Source organism: Microcaecilia unicolor, chromosome 2, assembly GCF_901765095.1.
Source record: "Microcaecilia unicolor chromosome 2, aMicUni1.1, whole genome shotgun sequence".
Classification (NCBI taxonomy): domain Eukaryota; kingdom Metazoa; phylum Chordata; class Amphibia; order Gymnophiona; family Siphonopidae; genus Microcaecilia; species Microcaecilia unicolor.
Window position 1 is genome coordinate 502,273,325 of NC_044032.1, and position 24,694 is coordinate 502,298,018.

At 41.6% G+C, this 24,694-nt stretch overlaps 1 protein-coding gene across 6 annotated transcripts in view; it reads left to right on the forward strand.

The window, feature by feature from the left end:
* The window catches only part of JAKMIP1 (janus kinase and microtubule interacting protein 1), a 360,574-nt gene that overhangs the window by 265,574 nt on the left and 70,306 nt on the right, over nucleotides 1-24,694 (forward strand). For 5 of the 6 annotated variants that reach the window (XR_003940703.1, XR_003940707.1, XR_003940704.1 and 2 more), the window contains 2 exons: nucleotides 10,049-10,133; nucleotides 12,749-12,766. Coding sequence is in view for 1 of the 6 variants with exons in the window: in XM_030191173.1 (XP_030047033.1) it covers nucleotides 8,357-8,364; nucleotides 10,049-10,133; nucleotides 12,749-12,811; nucleotides 17,828-17,926; nucleotides 23,681-23,782 (357 nt within the window). In the remaining 5 variants the exon portion in view is untranslated. Of the gene's footprint in view, nucleotides 1-8,356; nucleotides 8,365-10,048; nucleotides 10,134-12,748; nucleotides 12,812-17,827; nucleotides 17,927-23,680; nucleotides 23,783-24,694 lie in introns of those variants that run through there. The other variant, XM_030191173.1, reaches the window with a different exon arrangement.

Genomic DNA, 24,694 nt, shown 5'->3' on the forward strand with positions numbered 1-24,694 from the left:
AAAGAGATTTATCTACAGAATGGAGTACCCGAGGTGGGGCGTAGGGAGAGACAAGAGTGGAGAGGTACTGGGGAGCGGTAGAGTGAATGCACTTATAGGTCAGTAAGAGAAGTTTGAATTGAATGCGGAAACGGATAGGGAGCCAGTGAAGTGACTTGAGGAGAGGGCTACTGTGAGCATAGCGACTCTGGCGGAAAATGTCGCGCAGCAGAGTTTTGGACTGATTGAAGAGGAGAGAGATGGCTAAGTGGGAGGCCAGTGAGAAGCAGGTTGCAATAATCTAGGCGAGAGGTGATAAGAGTGTGGTTAAGGGTTCTGGCAGAGTGCTCAGAGAGGAAGGGACGGATTTTGCTGATGTTATAGAGACAGAAACAAGATATTATACAATTCATGCTTAGCACATTTTTTGTTTCAACAGTTTTTATTGATGACAAAGCAAAAAGTACAATTCCACCGTAACATGGCAGTGTCAATACAATTTTACAAAACCTAGTGGGATAACACTTCAGAAGTACAACATTACATACAGCCATCAATTTTTATGGATTACGAAATCCCCCCTCCCCCCACCCGTTTCCTATATTTCACGGTTTTACTAATTTTAACCATATAACATTACCGTAAACCTTTTTATATTAACCACTAATAAACCACATAATCCAGGAGCGTTCTCTTACCCTTCCTCCCTATTTCAAGATCTCATGTCTCTCCCTCCACAGCCCACAAGGTCTGGACTCTTATAACCCCATGGTCCTTTGACAAGAAATATAGGGAAAGATTCAATCAAACTTTGGTTATCACTCTACTAATACTACCACTGATCTAATATGGTCCTCTCCCTCCCTCCCGGACCGTCCCTAGTCTTCCCCTTTAACCTGTGATCCATCCAGTTATCTAATTAAGGTTCCTTGTACCTTGTCCGTCTTCCATTTTTATTCTCTCCCCCCCCCCCCCCACCCACCCGCAAGTCATCAGCGTTAACACTTACTTCCCTAACTAATGTAACAGCAGACATACCACAATACTATCAACGAGGAGAAAAAAAAAAGAGAGAAGGGGTGTATCCTAGACATTCTAGATATCACTTCAGAGTGTCCCCGCCTGATCTGTATAACTATTGTCCAGTATTGAGTAGCATACTTCGCACTCTGTGGAAGGGAGTCAATATATACACCCCATTTTCCTTGAAATAACTTCCACCTCTTAGGTGTGCACTTTGCATACCGATGCTCAAAAATCATCAAAGCATGCAACTTATTTCTCCATGCCCAAAAGGACGGCGTTTCTTCTCCTACTCACACTCCTAGGATTACTTTTTTCCCCCCAAACCCCTGCCTTCCTCAACAGTGATGTATATGTTCTGGTAGGTAAATGTTATGCTTCATAATAATCTAATAATATGGCCTGTGGAGACAGTGGAATTACACAGCCTGTTAATTTCTGCAGATACCCACACACTGCTTTCCAAAAAATCTGAGTGTGAGGGCATTCCCACAATGAATGGTAGAAAGAGTTTATTCCCTGCTTGCATTTTTGGCAGATCGGTGAATCTAGTGCCCCTATTTTAAATAATCGTTCTTGCGTAAAGTATGCTCGGTGTATTACACAAAACTGACATTCTCTAAGGGCTGCATTAACTGATATTTCAGGTATTCTCTTTATTAACTTTAAGGGGTTCAGCCTCACACCTAATTCAGGGGCCCATCTAGTAACTAGGTCCTCAAACATCCTTTCTTGCTAATTCTTCTGAATTGCTGCATGTAATCCTGATATCGAAAGGCCTTCATCTCCAAATTTTTCATGCTTAGCATATTTTATCACAGCGCCTAACGTTAGGTGATATTGTGAGGATTTCCCCCAGTAAGCTTAAACTAGGTGCCTTTTTTGGACTTTAAACAGAGACACCAGGGGGACCAATTCTATCACATAGGTGCTGAAATTTATGTGCCCATTATCTAGAAAATTCTATATATAGCAACTAAAGTTACGCTTGCAATTCTGGCCGCACAGCCAAATTGCTTGTGTAATTTAATTAACGAGCCAGTCAGCACTGATAATTGGACCCTACCAAGCAATTAACAGCACTAATGGGTAATAATTGGAATTTACGCACGCTACTTGCTAAGCGTATTCTATAAAGCGGTGCATGCAAATTCTACCGCACAGATCTCAAAAGGGAGTGTGGCCATGGGACGAGTATGGGTGGGTCGTGGACGTTCCTAAAATGTACGCGCAGTGTTATAGAATACACCCACTCCACGTCTAAGTTAGCGTCGACATTTACACCAAGTAAATGGCCGTGACTACATTTAGTTGCAGGGACGGGCACTAAGGGTATTCTATAAACTGCTGCTTATTTTAGGTGTAGTTTATAGAATATGCCAAGGTGTATTTTTTTTTATGCTGATTTTTTAGGCATCATATATAGAATCTAGCCCTATGCACTAAGGGGCTCTTGCGCTGGCGTTTTTAGTGCGCACTAAATGCTAGAGATGCCCATAGAAATATATGAGCATCTCTAACATATAGCGCATGCTTATTTTTAGCACGTTCTAAAAATGCTAGAGTGCCTTTGAAAAAGGACCCCTTAACTTTAAAAATAATCATATTTACACATCTACGTGTACACATATGTGCTTAATTGCCAAAATTGCACCTAAACACTACCCTACAAATACTATTTAACATATATAGTGCATATTTGCAAAGGGAGAATACACATGGGTGGAGCATGGGCAGGGCTCACGTTTACACGTGTACGTAATAGAAGCAGGCTTTTAGAGTTCACACATATTTTGTAAACAGGCCTGATATTTGAAGGATTTATGCTCGTAAATTGGCCTCTCTAAAAATTTACTAGGGTTGAGTGCCTAACTGTGTACTTAGTTTTTCATTCATTTCTTAACTTTAGGAGCATAAAAAAATGGGTAGCCACGGGGATATATTTAGGATGGAGAATAAAAGTTATGAGTTTAGCACTAGGTTCATAAATTAAGCACATAAATCGAGGCAAATGAGTAGCAGGCCTGAATTTATAAGCATAACTTTTAAGCTCCTAAACCAAGATTGAATTTTCAGCTGAAAATTTAGGGGTTGAAATTCAAAGCAGTTTAACCAGGCAGGAGAGGCTCCTGCCCCGTTAAATCACTTGTGCCTAGATATTAGCTGTTTTACAGTAGCACCTAACCCAGGTAGTGCCCCTTCAGTCCAGGTGTGAGTTTGGCCTCTATCTGAACACCAGTGATATTCAGTGCCAGTGCCTGGATAGCTAACTGAGCAGATAATTTTTGGTGCAGTCTAATCTAGGCTGAATATTGGCTGGTGCCGGGATCATTTCTTGGTGGTGGCCTGAAGAGTCCTATTGGCCACTCCTTTCTATCCCTTCCCCAAGAGTATTAGCCCCCCCCCCCATTACGGTTCCCCTCTTTTCCCCTCCCCAAGAGCATTAGGCCCCCCCTGTTGAGGTTCCCCTCCCCCTCCACAAGAATATTGGTCCCCCATTGCAATCTCCCTCTCTCCCCCTCCCCACAAGTATTGGTTCTCCCATTGCAATACAACTATTCCTACCTTCCCCTCCCTGAGAGTAATTTCCTTCCCATTCTGATCCTCCACCCCAAGAGCACTGCCCCTCCCAACATGGACCCACCCCATCCCATGTAGTGCCTCCTGACCCTGGAAGTGTAGGTCAAAATAGCTGCTGGACCTCTAGTGACAACCTTGTGGTACAGCCGCTAGATGTTGTGGTAGCCATTCTAGATCTGGAATCATAATGGACTAGAGCAAATGAGGATTAACCACCGGGGATTTTAAAAGTACCATAGAGGAAGTTGGGGGTCCATGTTGGGAGGAACAATGCTCTTGTGGAGGAGGGGGAATAGGGACAGACTCCAAGGCCAGTCTGGCTACTAGTGGACTAACCATGAAAGGGATACTTCTTTTCTTGGGAGATCAGAGGCCTAAAAATAGTAATATGTTGAAATCCTCATAAAGAGAGAATATTTTTTGTTTTCATTAAGTAGGATCAGATTTGACCTGTCCCATCTCCAAAATCATCCTTCCTAAGTGGAGAATCTCCTCGTTAAGCTTCATGCAAAATATGAAAGAATCTTGCTACTTAGTCATCCCTAAGGGTACTAAAGAGGAATAGATGATCCACCCAATCCAGAGAACCAATGATTGAGTTTTATAAACAACTTTATTTCATAGTCTAGTAATATCTAAATTAGTGTCTTCTTAAACCCTTTCCTCAGAAACAGCATTTTAGTATAAATTTGGGGTTATTACAAGATGAAGTTCTGTCTAAATAGGATAATAGAAGTACGGTAAAGGGGAGAGGTAATGCTGGATGGAGTTTCAAGAAGTGATGGCGTGCAGGAGGAGATATATGATAAATGTGGAAGAATAGTTGAATCAATAGGGATTTTCTTCAAAAATAAACTGGCTATATTGGAGTCATAATAGAATAAACCAACTATTGAAATAAAAAGGTGGCTTATATCTGTTGTTCGGGAAGAAGTGATTAAAGATCTTCCAAAAGCACTACGTAAATAAGAAGCCACTCATTTCTGACAAACCTAGAACTGTGTGTAAAATCTGGCATAACTTGTTCAGAAATTCAATAGAACTGGCTAGCAGGTCATTGATTTCTTGCTTTCTGGTCAAAAGAAAGCACCATTCTTCCCAATGAAGGTAGATAAAACAGCTGGGCAAGTTGAGAACATAAACTACATTGGATGTCCTTTGGATCAGAGGTTATTTTGAAGATGTGATTTGGCATTTAGGACCATCAGACGTATTCATCCTTTTATTTAGCTGAACATAGATGTAATTTAACAAACTAAAAAATAGCAAATCACATGGACCAGATGGAATATATCCCAGAGTACCTTAAAGAACCTAAAAATGTAATGCCAGTTTTTAAAAGTTTTATGGGGTACTACAGACTGGTGAGCCTGGTGTCAGAGCCAGACAAAATAATAGAAACTATTATAAAGAACACATAGATAGTCGTGGTTTAATGGAACATGGCCAATCTAGATTTTGCTAGGGGAAATCTTATTTCATCAGTCTACTACATTTTTTTGAAGGTGAAAATAAACCTGTGATAGTAACACAGTAGAGAATGGTAGATAAAGATCTGCATGGTCTATCCTGTCTGCCCAACAAGATAAACTCCTAGTATATGATATAAGATAAGCATACTTGATCTTGAGCTGTCCTTGCCATTTTCAGTGCACAGACCATAGAAGTCTGCCCAGAACTGGCTTAATTGGAACTTTGTAAGTCTAAGTGCTTTGAAAATCCGCCTTATCTACTATCTCATGACTTAATTTGCTCAAAATGTCTTTCATGAAGGAGCTTGTCAAATGCTTTCTAAAAATCCAGGTAAACTATTGGGCTCATTTTTGAAAGAGAAGGACGTCCATCTTTCGACATAAATCGGAAGATGGACGTCCAAATCGGTATAATCGAAACCCGATTTAGGACGTCCCCAACTGCACTCCTTCGCAAGAACGGCCAAAGTTCAAGGGGGCGTTTTGGAGGCGTAACAAAGGCGGGACTTGGGCGTGCCTAAGACTTTGGATGTCCTTGACCTATAATCGAAAAAAACAAGGACATCCTTGACGAGCACTTGGACATTTTCACCTGGACCTGTTTTTCTTAAGACTAATGCACAAAAAGGTGCCTGAAATGACCAGATGACCACCGGAGAGAATCAGGAATGACCTCCCGTTACTCCCCCAGTGGTCACTAACCCCCTCCCACCCTCAAAAAACAGCTTTCAAAATATGTCGTGCCAGCCTCTATGCCTGCCTCAGATGTCATACCCATCCCCATCCCCCCCCCACCTGTTACGGTTGTGGACGAAACAGCGAGCCCTCCAAAACCCACCAGAAACCCACTGTACCCACATCTAGGTGCCCCCTTCACCCGTAAGGGCTATGGTAGTGGTGTACAGTTGTGGGTAGTGGGTTTTGAGGGGGCTCAGCACACAAGGTAAGGGAGCTGTGTACCTGGGAGCAATTTATGAAGTCCACTGCATTGCCCCCTAGGGTGCCCAGTTGTTGTCCTGGCATGTCAGGGGGACCAGTGCACTACAAATGCTGGCTCCTCCCACAACCAAATGGCTTGCATTTGGTTGTTTCTGACATGGACGTCTTTGGTTTCGAAAATCGACAAAAATCAGAAACGACCATGTCTAGGGACGGCGAAATTTAAGGATTTGGACGTCCCTGACAGTATATTTGAAACAAAAGATGGACGTCCATCTTGTTTCGAAAATACGGGTTTCCCCGCCTCTAGATTTCGCCATTTTGCAAGGACATCCAAATCACAATTTGGACGTCCCTTTCGAAAATGCCCCTCCACATCACTCTAGTAACTGAAAATTAAGCCAGTGCTGGGCAGTATGGTCTGTGCACTGAAAATGGCAAGGGCAGCTCAAGAAAATGAGCCCCATAGTCCTCTTGTGGATTTGGAACGGGTTAAAAGAAAACGGAGATTAGGGCTGAATGGTCAGTTTTCTCAATGGAGAAAGGTGAATAGTGGCGTTCCCCAAAGTTCTGTATTGAGACTGATGCTTTTTAACATAATCACAGTTGCAGATGACAGCATATTCTACTACTACTACTACTATTTAGCATTTCTATAGCGCTACAAGGCATACGCAGCGCTGCACAAACATAGAAGAAAGACAGTCCCTGCTCAAAGAGCTTACAATCTAATAGACAAAAAATAAATAAAGTAAGCAAATATTCAAAGTTGTTAATATGCTGCAGATTGTAAGAAATGGCAGGAGAATCTTGGGAGACTGGACGGCCAATTGACAGATGGAATGTATTTATTTATTTTATATTCTGTTCATTCCACTGTTCATGATGGATTACAATAAAACATACACAATTAAGAATAACAACATAAAATAACACATAAAACAATATGAGAGCTTTATCCAGACTTTTTTATTGCAGCATTGTCAAAGCGGCATTAATGTATAAGTATGAAAAATATTTACACAGAGGGATAGGAAGTAGAGTTTTCTTATTCTTAAAACATTTTCTCTTCTGCTTGTTTGAATAAGCAGGAATTATTTGTATGCGCTTTGGTCTCTGTAACTTGGTCTATAAATGTACATTGAGCTTCATTATCTTACCTTATGGCTGATTTCTGAATATGCTCTGCACACAGTGCTTGAACTCAGGGCTCATATAAATGCAAAGAGCTGGGAAATTGAAAATCATATGAAGCAGCTCTACTGTTGCTAAACAATTAATGTAAAACTTGGATTGGGATTCTTTTAAATTAGCATATCATAATATACCAGGAAAAGTACAAAGCTTGGAAGTGATGAAACCAAAAAGAGAGAAAAAAATAAATTAATTAAAAATACAAATACAGGAACACTGTAAAGTAGCGGAAATAATTTATGAAAGTAGGCATCAGGGTAAGCTTGTAAAGCACAATTCTCAGTAGAGTTCCATGTAAACAGAATGTTTTAGGGCTTCTTTTACCAAGCAGCAGAAAAAGAGGCTCTGTGGTGGTGTCAGTTTGCCTTGCGCCAAGGCCACCTTTTATCTCGGGGGGGGGGGGGGGGGTAAAAGGCTTTTTTATTTGAAGCGGAAGGAAATGGTCGTGGGCTAAGCGAAGCCAATGGTGTGTGGCCGTTTACTGGGGGAGCCCTTAATGCTTCCTATTTACGGTAGACGTGAAGCGTCTGTTTACTCTTTCCAAAAATACTAGGACTAGGGGGCATGCAATGAAGCTACAAAGCAGTAAATTTAAAACGAATCGGAGAAAGTTTTTCTTCACTCAACGTGTAATTAAACTCTGGAATTCTTTGCCATAGAATGTGGTAAAGGCGGTTAGCTTAGCAGAGTTTAAAAAAGGTTTGGACGGCTTTCTAATGGAAAAATCTATAGACCATTATTGAAATGGACTTGGGGAAAATCCACTGCTTATTTCTGGGATAAGCAGCATAAAATGTTTTGTACTTTTTGGGGATCTTGCCAGGTATTTGTGACCTGGATTGGCCATGTTGGAAACAGGATGCTGGGCTTGATGGACCTTTGGTCTGGCCCAGTATGGCAATACTTAGGTACTTAAGAGGTGGTAAGGGCACTTGCAGTAGCCCAGTGGTAACCATGCAGCACTGCCCGATTACCATCAGGCACGCCCCTAGCGGTAAAAAATACAAAACTATTTTCTAGCGCTGTAAATGGCATGTATGGGAGCCACATGAAAAGCCATTAGGCCCACCGTGCTTTTGTAAAGGGGCCCATTAACTACTACTAGTATAAATCATTTCTATAGCGCTACCAGTCGTACGCAGCACTTCACAATTGAACATGAAGAAAAGACAAGACAGTCCCTGCTCAAAAGAGCTTACAATCTAAATCAGGACAGACAGACAGGACCAATAAGGATAAGGGTAGGACAGACAGAAGGACACATAGGGAAAGGGACTATTGAAGAGAGGAAGACAAGATAAAGGTTACGAGCAAGTGACAAGTTAGGAGTCAAAAGCAGCATCAAACAAGGAGAAATTAGACCTTACCTGCTAATTTGCCTTCCTTTAGTCCCTCTGGACCAGCCCAGGATTGGACTGATGGGCTGCACATTGGTCTTTTGTGCTAATGTTTCCTTATTTGGCCACTGTATAAAGGCTCTTATTTGAAATCTGTCCTAAGCATATAATTTGTTGTCACAGACATGCAGTGCATTTCTATGTTTATGTCCTTTCATGCATGCACTCAGTACTTGGATGTAGTGTAGGCCTTGAGCAAGATATTTGCATTAGGGAAAAATGTGGCTTGAAAAGTCCTTTTTGTGGAGATACCCTCTGAACCTTAGGGCAGTTAAAGAGTAAGTAGGAGCTGGTGCTGTGGGTGCTTGAGCACCCCCAGTATTGAGAAAATTCCTTGTATATGTTCAGGGAGGGGTTATTTCCACTGGGCTTAGCACCCTCGATAATTTTTAATAGTTGGCTCCCATACAGTTCGTTTTTTCTAGCAAAAAAGGTGCCGGTACTCAAATGCTAGACCATCCTTCAGGGGTGAGGTGATCATTGAGGGATCCACTCCACAATAGCCAGGCCCCCTGCAAACCAGTCACAGAATCTATGACAAGGCAGAATTGGTGTGTAGAGCCTGAGCTCTTTCATTAAAACTTGGGGTCCATGGGTCAATTTTAGCAAACAATTGAAAAAGGTGCCGGTACTCAGTACCCCCAAGTACCCCCTCAAAAAAAACCGTGCTCCCATATAACAGGGCACATAGGTTAGTAGGGCAGGAAATAATTTGGTATTTGCTATACTGTGTTTTTTGGCACAGAGGTCAAGGCAGTTTACATGATAGAATATAAAGAATAATGAATAGCTACCCATTTAGTAACAGAAGATATAATTATATATCTGTGCCAGTGTAAGAGAAACAACAAAACACAGATACCTGCAGGTGAAGTCACCGTCATCTGCTCGGACGCGAGTCCCCCGAAAGCTAGCTGGAAAACTGAGCCTTCAAGGCTGCCCTTAATCTATCTATATATATAAAAGGCAACCCCAACGTTCTGAAGCCTCCACGGAAGTTGAGGCGCCTGAGATATCCGGTGTGCCCTGACATCGAGGGCGGAGCTATTGACACTCGAGGGCCGAAACGGCCCACAGCGAACAAGGCAAGTAGCTTCGAGGGACGGAGGGAGGGGGGCCTTGCTAGCGCCCGTTTCATTCCGCTCAGAAACGGGCATTTTTTCCTAGTTGTTTATAAAACAGTTCAGCATGCAAAGGAAGAGGAAGAACATTCCAGAGAGCGCCATCTCTGGTAGACTCCAGAGAAGATGAGGCGGAAGAGGAAGAAAAAAAAATTCTGAGGAATTGGTTCGTAATAACAATTGACTTGGTTGATCATTGTTTACATACAGTTTTTAGTACATCATATTTCAAACAATAAATGTCGACCTTTTCTGCTTCATGGGACACACAGGTCTCCTGTTCAGCTAAGGCTTGGTAATCAACATTTGGGAATTCTTTTTTTGTTTCGGTTTCATCTTTTAGACTCGTGGAACAACTTCAGGCTGATCTTATCAGGTACCAGGCAAAAACTGAAGACCTGGAAAGATCTCTAGCTGAAAAAGGACAGGTAAAAACTTCATTAGTACACTTGCTGAATCTACCTGTTGCTCCTGTCAGTGTCTCAGTTGATCTGTTCTTGGCATGCTGGTATCTACAGATCAGTGGTGATGATTAATTACACAAACACTGGATAGTAATATTAAGAATTGATTCCAAATATTGCATATTCTGTTATTATTTAATTAAATACTTGTTTTTGTATTCTAATCCATTAAGAAGGTAGTGTCATGCATAAAACAGCATTTCAGCATAAAGTGTCCTGGGGCATACATAGAAAAGAAGTGTGTAGTGTGTAATTTGAAGCAGTATACACATATGCATTCCCAGGTGCAGAGAATGGTGCAGCTGTAAAATATATACAACTATGTATGTTATAAAATATGCACTTCCATTACATAGTTTCCCACTGTTCCAGAACCTATGGAACAGTTGTGGCCATCAACCAGCAGGTAGAGACAGAGAACTCAAAACTGAGCTGGGATGGTACAGAAACGAGTGATTTAGATTTATTAGGAACTGGGCAAAATTCTGGGGAAGGGGGAGGCCATTCTGAAAGGATGGACTCTACCTTAACCGGGATGGAACCAGGCTGCTGGTACTAACATTTAAAAAGGAGGTAAAGCAGCTTTTAAACTAAAATGGGGGAAAAGCCAACAGTCACAAGGTTCGGCGTGGAGTATCCTTTAAGGATGCCATTGAAATAGGACATTTACGGAATCCTAATAGAGAGGTTTCAACAATGGTGAAAGAAAGCCAGGAGTGTTTAAGGGGAGAGCAGAGTAAAGGATGGAAATTAACCCTGTCAGCTTCTAGTATAATTTTCCCCTGTTTGCTCATTTCCCCCAGTTTTTCTTTGAAATATGATTATAAACTGCTTAGATTTACTGAGTTTTGTAGTGTGTCCAATAAATGCAAATTAGAAATAATTTTACAGCAATGAGCAGGGATTAATTAATTTTATCTCAGAACCTTTGCTTATTTGTTTTGAGTAGATTGTAAACTCCAAGCAGTAGAGACTGACCATTATGGGGGGTAATTTTAAAGTTTTGTTCCTATAGAAAGCATGGTTTACACATGGAAAAGCTTGGGCATTGGTGTAAATGCGTAAATAGTAGGCACATAGAAAGAATGATCGTGGGGGGGGGGGGGGGTAGTTCAGGGGGACTGGGGTGGAATTGCAATGTACTCAAGTGCACACACAAACTTAGGGGCCTTTTGCTAAGCCACTTGCTAAGCCACGTAAGTGTCTACACGCGCCAAAATGGAGTTACCGCCCGGCTTCTACGTGGCTCTTGCGGTAATTTCACTTTTAGCGTGCGTCTGATACACATATCCAAAAAAATTATTTTTATTTTCGGATGCGCTTATTGGACACGCACCAAGTGGCATTTGCCTCACATCCATTTTCGGCAAAAATTTTAAAAAGGCATTTTTTACAGATGTGCTGAAAAATGATTCTGTGCGTGTCCAAAACACGCGTCTACACTACCGCAGGCCATTTTTCAGTGCGCCTTTGTAAAAGGGCCCCTTACACTTCCTTCAGAACAGGTGTAACCTTGTATGAGAGCATTTGTGCACTACAAGGAGCTGGTTCGGGTTCTGATTCTGGGAGCCTATTTCATACAGGCACCTATCATGCCTTATAAAATTGGCGCCTTTTTGATCTTCCACTTAGGTCTTCTTTTCTAAAATCAAGTGCTGTGTGCATCTGTGCAGCACTGCGTATGTCCAATATACACTATCTCTTATCATAATGATATGCCATGATCACATGCCACATTTTCATCTTTACTCGCGGCCAATTAAAGCATAAACAAGTTGACATCATTTACATCTTCTGATTGCTGCCTACTGTGATAATGATGAGGATAATGTGTTCTACTAAGCAGATGAATCAGTTGGATGCTTTACGCCTCTGCTAGAATATAAGTTTAGTAATGCTTCAATTGGAAGTGAATGCCAGGGTGTAAAAAGTGGGGCTTTTGCAGGATGTGAAGAGTTAATGCTTCTTCTGAGTAATGTAGGCTATTACATTGTGCTTCCCAGCTTTGATGGTGTAAATAAAGATTCAGGCTTGTTATTGGTTTACCTCTCAGTTACCTCTGTATATATAGGACTATTTTTATCATGTAGGAGCCCTTTTACTAAGCCACGAAAGCATCTACACGCACCCAACACACGCCAAAATGGAGTTACCGCCCGGCTACCACGTGGCTCTTGCGGTAATTTCATTTTTGGTGCTTGCCCGATACGCGCATCCCCCCAAATTTTTTATTTTCGTACGCGCGTATTGAACGCACACCAAGTGACATTTGACGCACGTAGGTCATTATCGTCTGGTTACCGCGTGAGACTTTACTGCTAGGTCAATGGCTGGCGGTAAGGTCTCAGACCCAAAATGGATGCAAGGCAATTTTAATTTTGCAGCACGTCCATTTTCGGCAAAAATTTTTAAAAAGGCATTTTTTACAGGCGCGCTGAAAAATTATTCTGTGCCCACCCAAAACACGCGTCTACACTACTGCAGGCCACTTTTCAGCGTGCCTTTGTAAAAGGGCCCCATAATTATTTATACTTTGCTTGTATCTACTGAATTAACTTTTTATTGCTTTTTGTATTTAGGATTCAAAATGGATAGAGGAAAAACAGCAACTTATCAGGGCAAACCAAGAACTGTTAGAAAAGGTAAAAACAAAAAATTTTTTTAAAGGACCTACCCTATGTACTACTTACTTATCATTTCTAAAGCATTGTACACTTGAACATGAAGAGACAGTCCCTGCTCGACAGAGCTTACAATCTAATTAGGCCATCAAACAGGACAAACAAGAGATAAGGGAATATTAAAGTGAGGATGATAAAATAAGGGTTCTGAACAAGGGTTAGGAGTTAAAAGCTGCATCAAAAAGGTGGGCTTTTAGCTTAGATTTGAAGACGGCCAGAGATGGAGCTTGACGTACCAGCTCAGGAAGTCTATTCCAGGCATATGGTGCAGCAAGATAAAAGGAACGGAGTCTGGAGGTAGCAGTGGAGGAGAAGGGTGCAGATAAGAGAGATTTACCCAGTGAAAGGAGTTCCCGGGGAGGAATGTAGGGAGAGATGAGAGTGGAGAGGTACTGAGGAGCTGCAGACTGAATGCACTTATAGGTCAATAAGAGGAATTTGAACTATATGCGGAAATGGATAGGAAGCCAGTGAAGTGACTTGAGGAGAGGGCTAATATGAGCATAACGACACTGGCGGAATATTAGTCGTGCAGCAGAATTTTGAACAGATTGAAGAGGAGAGAGATGGCTAAGTGGGAGACCTGTGAGAAGCAAGTTGCAATAATCTAAGTGAGAGGTGATGAGGGTTCTGGTAGTGTGCTCAGAAAGGAAAGGGCGAATTTTGCTGATATTATAAAGAAACGACAGGTTTTAGCAGTCTGCTGAATATGTGCAGAGGAGAGAGAGGAGTCAAAGATGACCCCAAGGTCATGTAAACTGATAAAATCACATGTATGGATTTCTGCAAATGATACTCTCAGAGTTCACAAACTGACTAGAGCAGGGTGGGAAAACTCATTCTAAAAGGGCCACAATCCACTCAGGCTTTTAGGATTTCCACAAAAAATACGCATGAAATCAATTTGCATGTAATAATGGCAGTGCATGGAACTAGATCTCTGCGTATTCATTGTGGAGCTCCTGAAAATCCAACTGGTTTGTGACCCTGGAGGACAGAGTTTTGCCTCCCTTCCAACAGTGTACCTACCTTATATGGCACCCGAGGCAGAGCACACCCCTTCCTCCAAGCAAGGGTGGAGCAGGCACTGCTGGTCCCCTGTCCTTTCTGACGACAACTTCTTGTTCCGGGGAAGGGGACCGGCAGAGTCGACAGCCGTGCTTGCTCTGCGCACCTCCTTGCTGCCGACACCCAACTGCCCCGCCCTATGTACACTAGAGTTTCCCTTGTTCTGCATAGTATCAGGCAACAAATGTCCTATGTTTTAATAATTATTTTTCTCTGGTTTTTAAAGTGCCTTTTTTCAAAGAAAATATTTATAAAATTTTCATGGTAATGTGTGGTTCAAATCCAGGAAATATTTTATAGGAAAATAATATCTATTTCTACATCCATCTGGGCCACTCTGAAGATAGATAAAATTGTATTTGTTCTAGGCTTATTTGTTGGTTAGAGTACGCTGGGCAGAGGGGGATGGGAGGGTGGGATCTTTGAGTGTTTTATGCAGAAAAAAATGCCATTGAGGAAGTTTTACCCATAGTTGGGTAGTCCTACTTTTTGTTGTTTTATTATTCAGTTTTAATTGTTTCTAATTTTACTGTTCATATTCTCTCTTGTAATGTTGCAGTTCACTATATACAAGTGATGTACTCTGTACTTTGCCTTTGGTTTCAAAAGCTAATTTAAAAAAAAAAAAAAAAAAGGTATATTTGTTCATGCCCTAGACACAGACCAGATTCTTTCTTTTTTTATATTTAAGGATGCAGTTATCAACATGTTACTGTTAAGATGGGCTGTTTTACACTAATAATGATATTTTAACACGGGTCCCATTTATGCAGCAAGACACAGGGGCCCTTTGACTGAGGTGTGCTAGAATATGGGCTTAGCACATGCTTAGCACTAAGCCCAGATTCATCATGGCACTATTTTTAACCATTTCTTTTTTTTTTCTGGTCACACACCAGTAATGTGCATTACTGAGAAAGAAGTAACATGGGATCACTTATTTAATTATTTCATTATTTATTTTGACGTCTATATCTTGCATGTTTCCAAACAATGTTTAGCTTCAATGTGGCTTACAGATACAAATATTTAGAGACACACATACTATATACTGCAGTATGTTCTATTTAGGAGGCATGTGCTGAAATCTAAGCATATTTCATAACAGCATGCATAACTTAATTGGCTTAACAAGCTAATCATAGAAACATGAAACATGACGGCAGATAAAGGCCATATGACCCATCCAGTTTGCCCATCTTCTGTAACCCCTAATTCTTCCTGTTCCTAAGTGATCCCACATGCTTATCCCATGCCTTTTTAAATTCTGGAACAGTCCTCGACTCCACCACCTCCACCGAGAGGCCATTCCACACTTCCACCACCCTTTCTGTGAAATAATACTTCCTTAGGTTACTCCTAAGCCTATTCCCTCTTAACTTCATCGTATGCCCCCTCATTCCAGAGCTCTCCTTCATTTGAAAAAGGCTCTCTTCCTGTACATAAATGCCCTTGAGATATTTAAATGTTTGTATCATGTCTCCTCTCTCCCTCCTCTCTTCCAGTGTATACATGTTGAGGTTCATAAGCCTGTCCCTATAATTTTTGCGTTCAAGACCGCTTACTAATTTCTTAGCCGCCCTCTGGACCAACTCCATCCTGTTTATATCTTTTCATAGGTGCGGTCTCCAGAACTGCACGCAGTACTCCAAATGAGGCCTCACCAGAGACTTATACAACGGAACTATCACCTCCTTTTTCCTGCTAGTCATGCCTCTCTTTATGCACCCAAGCATCCTTCTGGCTTTGGCTGTCGCTTTTTCTATCTGTTTGAAAGCTTTAAGGTCGTAAGACACAATCACCCCCAAGTCCTGCTCTTCCTTTGCACTCTGAAGCACTACACCCCCTATAATGTACCATTCCCTCGGATTTTTGCGACCCAAATGCATGACCCTGCATTTTTTGGGATTAAACTTAGTTGCAAAATATCGGTCTATTCCTCTAGCTTCGCTAGGTCCTTCCTCATGTCATTCACACCCTCCAGGGTGTTCACCCTGTTGCAGAGTTTAGTATCATCCACAAAGAGACAAACCTTACCAGACAGCCCTTCTGCAATATCGCTTACAAAGACGTTAAAAAGAGCCAGCCCTAGGACCGATCCCTGCGGTACTCCACTGACAACATCCTTTTCTTCAGAGCAAGCTCCATTTACCACCACCCTCTGTCTCCTACCATTCAACCAATTTGTTACCCAATCAGTTACTCTAGGTCCCACACCGAGGGCACTCAATTTATTTATCAGTCGCCTGTGCGGAACCGTGTCAAAGGCTTTGCTGAAATCCAAGTATACCACATCAAGCTCCACTCCCACATTCAACTGTTTGGTCACCCAGTCGAAGAAGACACTCATTGATAACAGCACCTAACAAGCAATAATGAGCACAAATTGACAATAATTAGAATTTACACGTACAACTCGCTAAGCGTATTCTGTAATGAACTTTGCCTAATTTCTTGTGCACACAGTTTAAAAAGAGCATGGTCATGTATGGGGAAATGGGTGTTCCAAAATTTACTTGCACAGTTATAGAATATGGCTGAGTGCGCATCAATCTATGCACAGGGATTTGCGTCATGTTCTTATTGGCGTAAATGGAGGTTACCTAGTTTTATGCGTTGGGATATCAACTAAGCTAGCTGGAAATGTTTACAGCGCAGATTTTGTAGGCGCCTTCCATGTCAGTCAGTCAGTGCACGGTAACCCGAATACGCTAGCTGGTTACTCTTCCATGCTCATTGTCTGCCCATGCCACTCTCCTTCAAAAATATTTAAAAAAGAAAACTAATGCACAAGTAAGTATGCGCTAACAGGCAAAGTACTGCAAAGCATTTGAACACATTTTGCGGTACCCTGTTTTTCACACGTTAACCCCCAGATTCTATATGTGGCACCTAAAGTTGCATGGACAATTTTAGCAGCACAGCCAAATTGCACGTGCAGCCAGTCGGCACTGATAATTGGCCACTAACAAGCAATTGTCAGCTCTAATTAGCACTAATTAGAATTTACATGCGCAACTATCTAAGCGTATTTTGTAAAGTGGTGCACGTATTGTAACACGTGCATCTCAAAAGGGGGGCATGGCCATGGGAGGGGCATGGGCGGGTTATGGGCTTTCCTAAAAATTACGTGCACTGTTATAGAATATGCCTGATCTGTGCCGAAGTTAGGCACGAGCACTTACACCAGGTTTTAGTTGGCGTAAATGGTTGCACCTAAATTTTAGCCATAGGAGTGGGTGCAGCATGTACTCTATAAACCGTGTCTAACTTTATGCGAAGTTTATATTTATTTATTTACACATTTCTATTCCGCCTACAGTGGTAAACGTGGTTTTTTTTTGGGTGCCATATATAGAATTCATCCCTAAGTGCGCATTAGGGCTTAATGCCCTTTAGTAAAGGGACCCGTTCGTTACTAATAACTGGGGTTAACAGTAAAATAACACATCGTAACAGTAGCCCTTGTTGATAAGTTTCCCCCTCATACTTTAACCAAATATCCGGATCCCATACCTTTAGTGTTACTGGAGATGGGACTAATCTAACCCTGCAAACTTTATAACACTGCTTTAGCACAATACTGACTATCTCCCTTATTTACTAAGCTGCACGGCAATGCCGACACAGCCCATTCAAAGTAAATAGCCTGTGTCGGCATTAGCACTCGGCAGCCACTAGCACGGCTTAGTAAGCAAGGGGGTTAGACAATTCATCAAGTTTCCTAGATCAGAGTGCATGAAAAATAGCCATTGCTCTTTGGAGCTGGAAATCCCACTACCACTCGTAGCAAAACATTTGTAAAGAATTTAATTCAGCAACAGGCGACTCTAGCAGAGGGGGAGATGATCTTGGTCATAGTAGAGGCCTGGATATGGTACTCTAATTCAGTAATTTGTTGTTATGCAGATTTACAGACTGGAGTTGGAAGAGAACCAACTGAAGAATGAAATGCAGGACGCAAAAGACCAGAATGAGCTGTTAGAATTCAGAGTACTAGAACTGGAAGTAAGAGATTCTATCTGTAAACTTGCCAATGGAGAGAGATTATGTTCAAACCCAGACCTGAAATATATATAAAATACACTGCAAAAAAACTAATTTTTTAAACTATCACTTTGGCTGAGAAAAAAAATATTTTGTTGCCTTAATATATCCTGAAGAGAATGCTCACTAATTTTTTTCACAGAGATGTACAAAGTTTGCTAATGTATGTTGCATATAGTTTGTCTGGCACCTTAATAAAATAACTTGTTTTCCAATTTTCTTTTGTCTTTTTTTTTTGTGTTTATCATTTCCATAACACTTCCTTTCCTGCATGTATAATCAGTCACCTGATATGCCTCCTGCACACTTGGTTAGCTCACATACATTTTATATCTAACCCTGCATGTGGCTGAAAGGCAGACAATTGCTAAATCTTGTGCATGAATTGGTAAATATCTCTTGCCTCTGAAGTGGAGGCTCTTCATCTAGAGAAAGTCAGTGAAGTCCATTTTTCCCCAGGTGTAGTTACTGTTTCAGTGCAGTACACTCACTCGGGGCTCCTTTTACTAAAGTGCACTGAAAAGTGGCCTGCGCTAGTGTAGGCGCATGTTTTGGACGTGTGCAGATCCATTTTGGGTCTGAGACCTTACCGCCACCCATTGACTTAGCGGTAAGGTCTCGCGCGTTAATCGGGCGGTAATGATCTATGCGCGTACAGTGTCTTTTACTGCCGGGTTAGCACCGCACGCTGGAAAATAAGAAATATTTTCCGGCGCGCGTAAAAAAATGAAATTACCGCCCGGACCATGCGGTAGCCGGGCAGTAAATTCGAAATTGATGTGCATTGGGCGCACGTAGGTGCCTACGTGTTTTAGTAAAAGGGCCCCTTGGTGATTTTTGTGCAGAGAGCACAGGGCAGTGAGAAGACAGGAACCCAGGAAGATCCACTGGTGTGCTGCATACACAGAGAAGCTGAGCATGAAACTCACATGCCACTTTGTGCTTCTGCAACGTGGCAAGCATGTCATATTTTCTTTGGCTAGATATGGATTATATTTTTATCTATTTAGTCTGGGGAAAAAAAGGAACTCAACTCTGGGGAACGTGTTATGATGACTTGATTTTAGCGTCATTATTATGCATTGCTGTGCCTTCATAATATTGTTTTTGGAAATACCAGTTGTACTTAGCAACTGAAAGCAGCCGTATAGATTAATCAGTAGCCAAAGTGGCTGATGGAAGCATTTCCAACATACCACAATGTCGGGCCTTTTAATTAAGCAAGGTAAACATCTGCAGTTACCACTCATTACTTGTAATGCTTAGGGCCCCGTTTACTAAGGCGCGTTAGTGTTTTTAATGTGCCTACAATTAGCGCGCATGCGCAACTGTGTAGGCGCCTATAAGGATATTGTAGGCGTGTACACTGTTAACTCGCATACACGGTTAACACGCGTTAAATACAACGCAGCTTAGTAAACAGTGTCTTTAATATGCAGTGACTATGAGGCCTCTGCAGTAATCGTTGGGGGCGTGCCCATCACTCTCCCATACAGTTAACATACATAAGCATCTTCTACCACGCATTAATTATGCAGATGCACTCAACGCCACCTACAGAGGTGACGATAAGTGGTCAGTACTATCTGATACAGTAACAATGCGAGGTAAAAGTTGCTATGCATTAAATACAAGGTTCAGTCAATTCCTAAGCTCTGCTCGTTTCCACTCCATTCCACCTTATATGGTTAGTACATGAATTAGCGTGTGCTAACCCCAGGATTCTATATATGGTGCCGAAAAATGTGCAGTGAAATTTGCACAAGGCTCAGATATGCGTGCAAATTAATTGGTATGAGCCATGAACTTGCACTAAATTGATATTAACAATCAGTTGTTGCAGTTAATTGGAATTTGCATGTGCATCTTCCTGCATGTTATTCTACAACCATGGTTGCAGACAATTCAAAAGGTGGCGGGGCAGGGGCATTCGCAAAAATTGCACACGTTGTTATAGAATAGCACCATTCCCACACCCAAATGCTATGAGTTGGGCGCCGACATTTACACCAGGTTTCAGCTGGCATAAATAGCGACACCCAGCTTTTGGTGCGGGAATCGGCTCTAAGCAGTGTTCTATAAACATCGCTCAACTTGGAGAACTGTTTATGGAATAGCGCTCTGCGCTGATCTTTCCAGCACCGATGTTTCAGCGCCATTTATTGAATTTAACCCTAAGTGAAGTGAGTGTTACCATGGCCATGAGCTCCACAGGCAAGAACTGCTTGATGCACTGTAGTAAAAGGCCCTGTGTATGTTATGCTGTAGTAATAAAATGTTTGTGTCTGTGCATGATGTCAGCATGTATGTCACAAGATGTCATAATTGCAGTAATTTACTCGTCATTATGATATCATATGCCATGTGAGAATTTCCTTCTACCCAACCCCCCTAGATGTAGAAAATGTTCCGTCATGAATGAGAATCACACCTTCTTATCACAAACCCCATGAACATCCTCTTCTCCACCACCATCATTCAGAGAGCATCTTTTTTTTAACTTGTTGCTTTTTAACATTATTGCACTGTGACTACATTGTGGAATACCGTATCAAAAAGTCCAAAAAGCAGAGGCTAAGTAAACTGTTCTATATTGTACTAGAAGGTTTTTTTTTTTTTTTTTTGAATGGGGTACTGTTTGCAGCTTATAGGATGCCTGGGGATGGAAGTGGTTTCAGAAAGTTCTGTGAAACTGCATACCGAGAGTAGCAAGACAATCCCTGGAAAATGTGAATGAGTATTTTCTTAAGGCTCATTTGCAGGGCAGTAGTCACAGAATTTTAGCATACTGTAGAAAATAGGACAGGCTGCCTATCTTTTACAGATGTGATTGGTTGCTGAAATGGAGACGTGCGGCTCTGGACATACAGACAGTATAATCTGGTTGTGGTTTACTTTGAGAGTCCAGGGAGTAGGGTAGATAGGCTGTTCCCAAAGACCAACAGAGATGTAAGTTCAAAGGTTAATCTTTATTGGAACAAGCACGATAGACTCGACACAGCTGCTTTGTTTGTGTGAAAATGCCTGCTTCAGCAGTCTCGTAATGTTGGTGATATAAAGGCAGATGATGGTTCCAAAACAACGTGCAACTTTTGACATGATCCGGAGTCTGTAAAGACGCTAGTGGTTTCTGTCAGCAAAACACCAAGAGAAAGGGACAAGCTGACAGAAACCACTAGTGTCTTTACAGACTCCGGATCTACTTTGTCAAAAGTTGCATGTTGTTTTGGAACTGTCATCTACCTTTCTATCACCAATATTATGAGACTCCTGAAAAAGGTGTTTTCACGTCGAAACACAGCAGCTGTGTCGAGTCTATCGTGTTTGTTCCAATAAAGATTATCCTTTGAACTTACATCTCCATTGGTCTTTTGGAAGAGCCTATCTACCCTACTCCCTGGACTCTCTCTTGTGGTTTACTTTGCCACTTAAGAATTTTAATAATAGGCAAAGAGAAAAAGAAAGTGTATCTTCAAACAGTAGTCCATGTGATTAATTTCTGCTACCTGGAGGAGAGTCGGTGCAGCACAAGCTAAAAAGTACACAGAACAGGACACTGAAGTTAAGTAAAACAGAAGTCTGTGCTTATTATGTGTGCTAGACTGTCACATGCAGAACCAAAATCATTCAAAACCAATGGGCTTTTGTCAGTATAATCATGGCATCTTAATACTGTCTGTAAATTATGCTTTTTGATACAATGTAGTGTGCTTTGGGTCTCTTGCTGTGTGTTCCCCTGATAAAATATAGGCCATTGATTTGCTTTGTGTGGGATAGACCATGCACACAATAAAAAGTAACTTAAGTTGGGTGTTAACAAAATGAAAGAAGCTCATATCATCTATCACATTGTCGAGTGAGGCGCTTGCACAGAAACAGAAGTTCTGGATCATATTGTGAAAAGTTAGAGTGTGCAGATTGTCTCTAGAAAAAACTTGGAGTCATTTTTCATGTATTCACTCTTATAACAAATGAAGCTATCCTTTTTTCCCCAGTATTTTGAATAACACTGATTCTCTCCATGTGCTCCGTTTCCAATGAGAATATGACTTACTGCCTGTTTATCATGTTTTAGGGCTGTTTTTGTTTCTATGTGTGTACCATGTTCTTGTCTAGTTATTAGATGATAGCATGTATTGTTGAGGGTACATACGTCTGTCTGTACATACGCACATGTGCCTGTGTTTGCTTGTGTGCAGCTGGACAGACAGAGAAGCAAGCAAGCAGGCACAAGGAGCTGGGAGCTGCTAGGATGGCAGGGAGACAGAGATTAGAGACCAACAGTGGTAACCCAAAAGAACATCCGTCGCATACTGCCCCTTTCCCCAGGGACAGCAACTTACCAATGTTGGGGCAGTAATTGCAGCTAAGATGTGTGGGGCTCTCGGTTCGTGTTCCTTTCGCAGGCCCTGCTTCCCGTAGAGGAACCAGGAGGGGGCAGAGTTTGGCGGAGGAGCATATTCTGATGGCTCCATGCATTTTAATAGCCTGCTCTGTCGTGCTCAGAACCAGACTCAACTTTAGTAAGGGGTCCTTTTACTAAGGTGCGCCAAAAAATGGCCTGCGCTGTTGTAGACATGTGTATTGGACGTGCGCATGTTCATTTTTCAGCACGCCTGCAAAAAAGATCTTTTTTTTGGGGGGGGGGGGGGGGGGGGGAATGGACGTGCGGCAAAATAAAAATTAGCGCGTCCATTTTGGGCCTGAGACCTTACCGCCACCCATTGACTTAGCTGTAAGGTCTCACACGTTAATTGGGTGGTAATCGTCAGCGTGCGTACACTGCCGATTACCGCCCGGTTAGCACCATGTGTTAGAAAATTTAAAAAAAAAATTTCTGCCACGTACATTGGACGTGTAAAAAATGGAATTACCGCCCAGGAAATGCAGTATTCGGGCAGTAGTTCCAAATTGGCGCGCGTTGGACGTGCGTAGGCACATATGCGCCTTAGTAAAAGGGCCCCTAAGTTTCTTACTCAGGGGAAAGGAATCAGCAAAAGGAAGAAAGAAAGGTCTGAGTAAGTGTGTGTATGTGTGTGGGAGGGGAGGGGAAGGGAGGGGTGCACCTTTGTGCAACACTAGGTGCATTGTCCACTTAAGTAGCTTTGAGCTAAAAGGGAGCCCTCCGAATGGGGGGAGCTGCTACCATATCATATGTTACATCATGAGAAACAAGCCTGTCCCTCATGATTCAAAGTGTGCTATTGTATCCTCCCCCCCTCCTACTACTACTACTACTACTATTTAGCATTTCTATAGCGCTACAAGGCATACGCAGCGCTGCACAAACATAGAAGAAAGACAGTCCCTGCTCAAAGAGCTTACAATCTAATAGACAAAAAATAAATAAAGTAAGTAAATCAAATCAATTAATGTGAACGGGAAGGAAGAGAGGAGGGTAGGTGGAGGCGAGTGGTTACAAGTGGTTACGAGTCAAAAGCAGTTGAAATGCTGATAAAGGACTCCCACTCAGCGTGAAGGCTCTTAGAGGGAACATTGATTAGGTGTGCACTTTCTAGTTTATTAATCTGTCTTTCTGTGTGTTTGTGCATAATCCAGTCTAAAGAATCATTTTTAAAATGCATATGCCATCCTAGATATACAGAGCACTAATATTTTCTGTTTGAATAACTTCACAAATAGACAATTCTCTTTTTTTCCTTTAAGCAAGTTAACATTTTGAACCATCCCCACTCCCAAAAAATCTTTCCTCAGGAGAGAGAACGGCGGTCTCCAGCGTTTAATCTCCACATAGCCACCTTCCCAGAAAACAATGGAAGTGCACTTCAGCTTTTCTGCCAACAGGAGGGCGTAAAGGTAGATGCGTGATACTCTGATCTCATGTTTATGACCATTAATTGACTGTAAACACCACCATGAGCCATTATGGAAAGCAGAGAAAGAGCTGGGCATTTTAAATCAAAGCTGAACCAGAAATCACTAATGGTATTTCTAGTACTCTTTTCTTGCAACACTTCAGAAATACACTTAGGAGATGATCATATAAAGGATTTTTGGCACTAATATTTTACATTAAAGGCATTTTCTGAAATTACGTCATGTGTATGTGTACTGTGATAAGCATATACTTGTATATGACTTTAGAGTAAGAGTGGTCGGGGAGTAGTGTGGGAGGAAGCATGATTTATGGGTTTTGTTTTTGTAATAAAATACTTTCATACTTTACATGCTAATAAAATCAATAACATAATCCAGTTATAAAAAGACTTTGGATGTTTTCTTCAATTTTTTTTTTGCATCCTCATTGAAACAGGGTTATGTTGGATTAGTAGTTTTTGTAAATACAGAGCCTCCAGAACTGGTTTTTGAATCAGTTGTTTTTCCATTATTTTTCCCCAGAGTTTTTACACTGCTGTTTTTCTGGGCTTAGTGGTAAGTAAGCCTGTGATGAGATGTCCAATAGGGGGTGTTTGATAATATGTTATCTCACCCTGGATGATTGAAGCTTGATTTGTTTAAATATAATTTTTCTACAGCAACATAACCAGGTTTCAATTGGATTGTGTCAAACACTGTATTGATTTTATTAGTATACTTGTGTTTTTGTGTCAGCTATTTAATGCGTATAATTCCCAGGTTAAAAAGCCTAACACAGTTTAGTAAATAGGCCTCAAAATGGGACATATCCATTAGTACTCCTGGCCTCCCCCTCCCCTAGAATTGCACAAGCCGGCTCTGAGCTACTACTATGAGGAGACAGGCAGTACA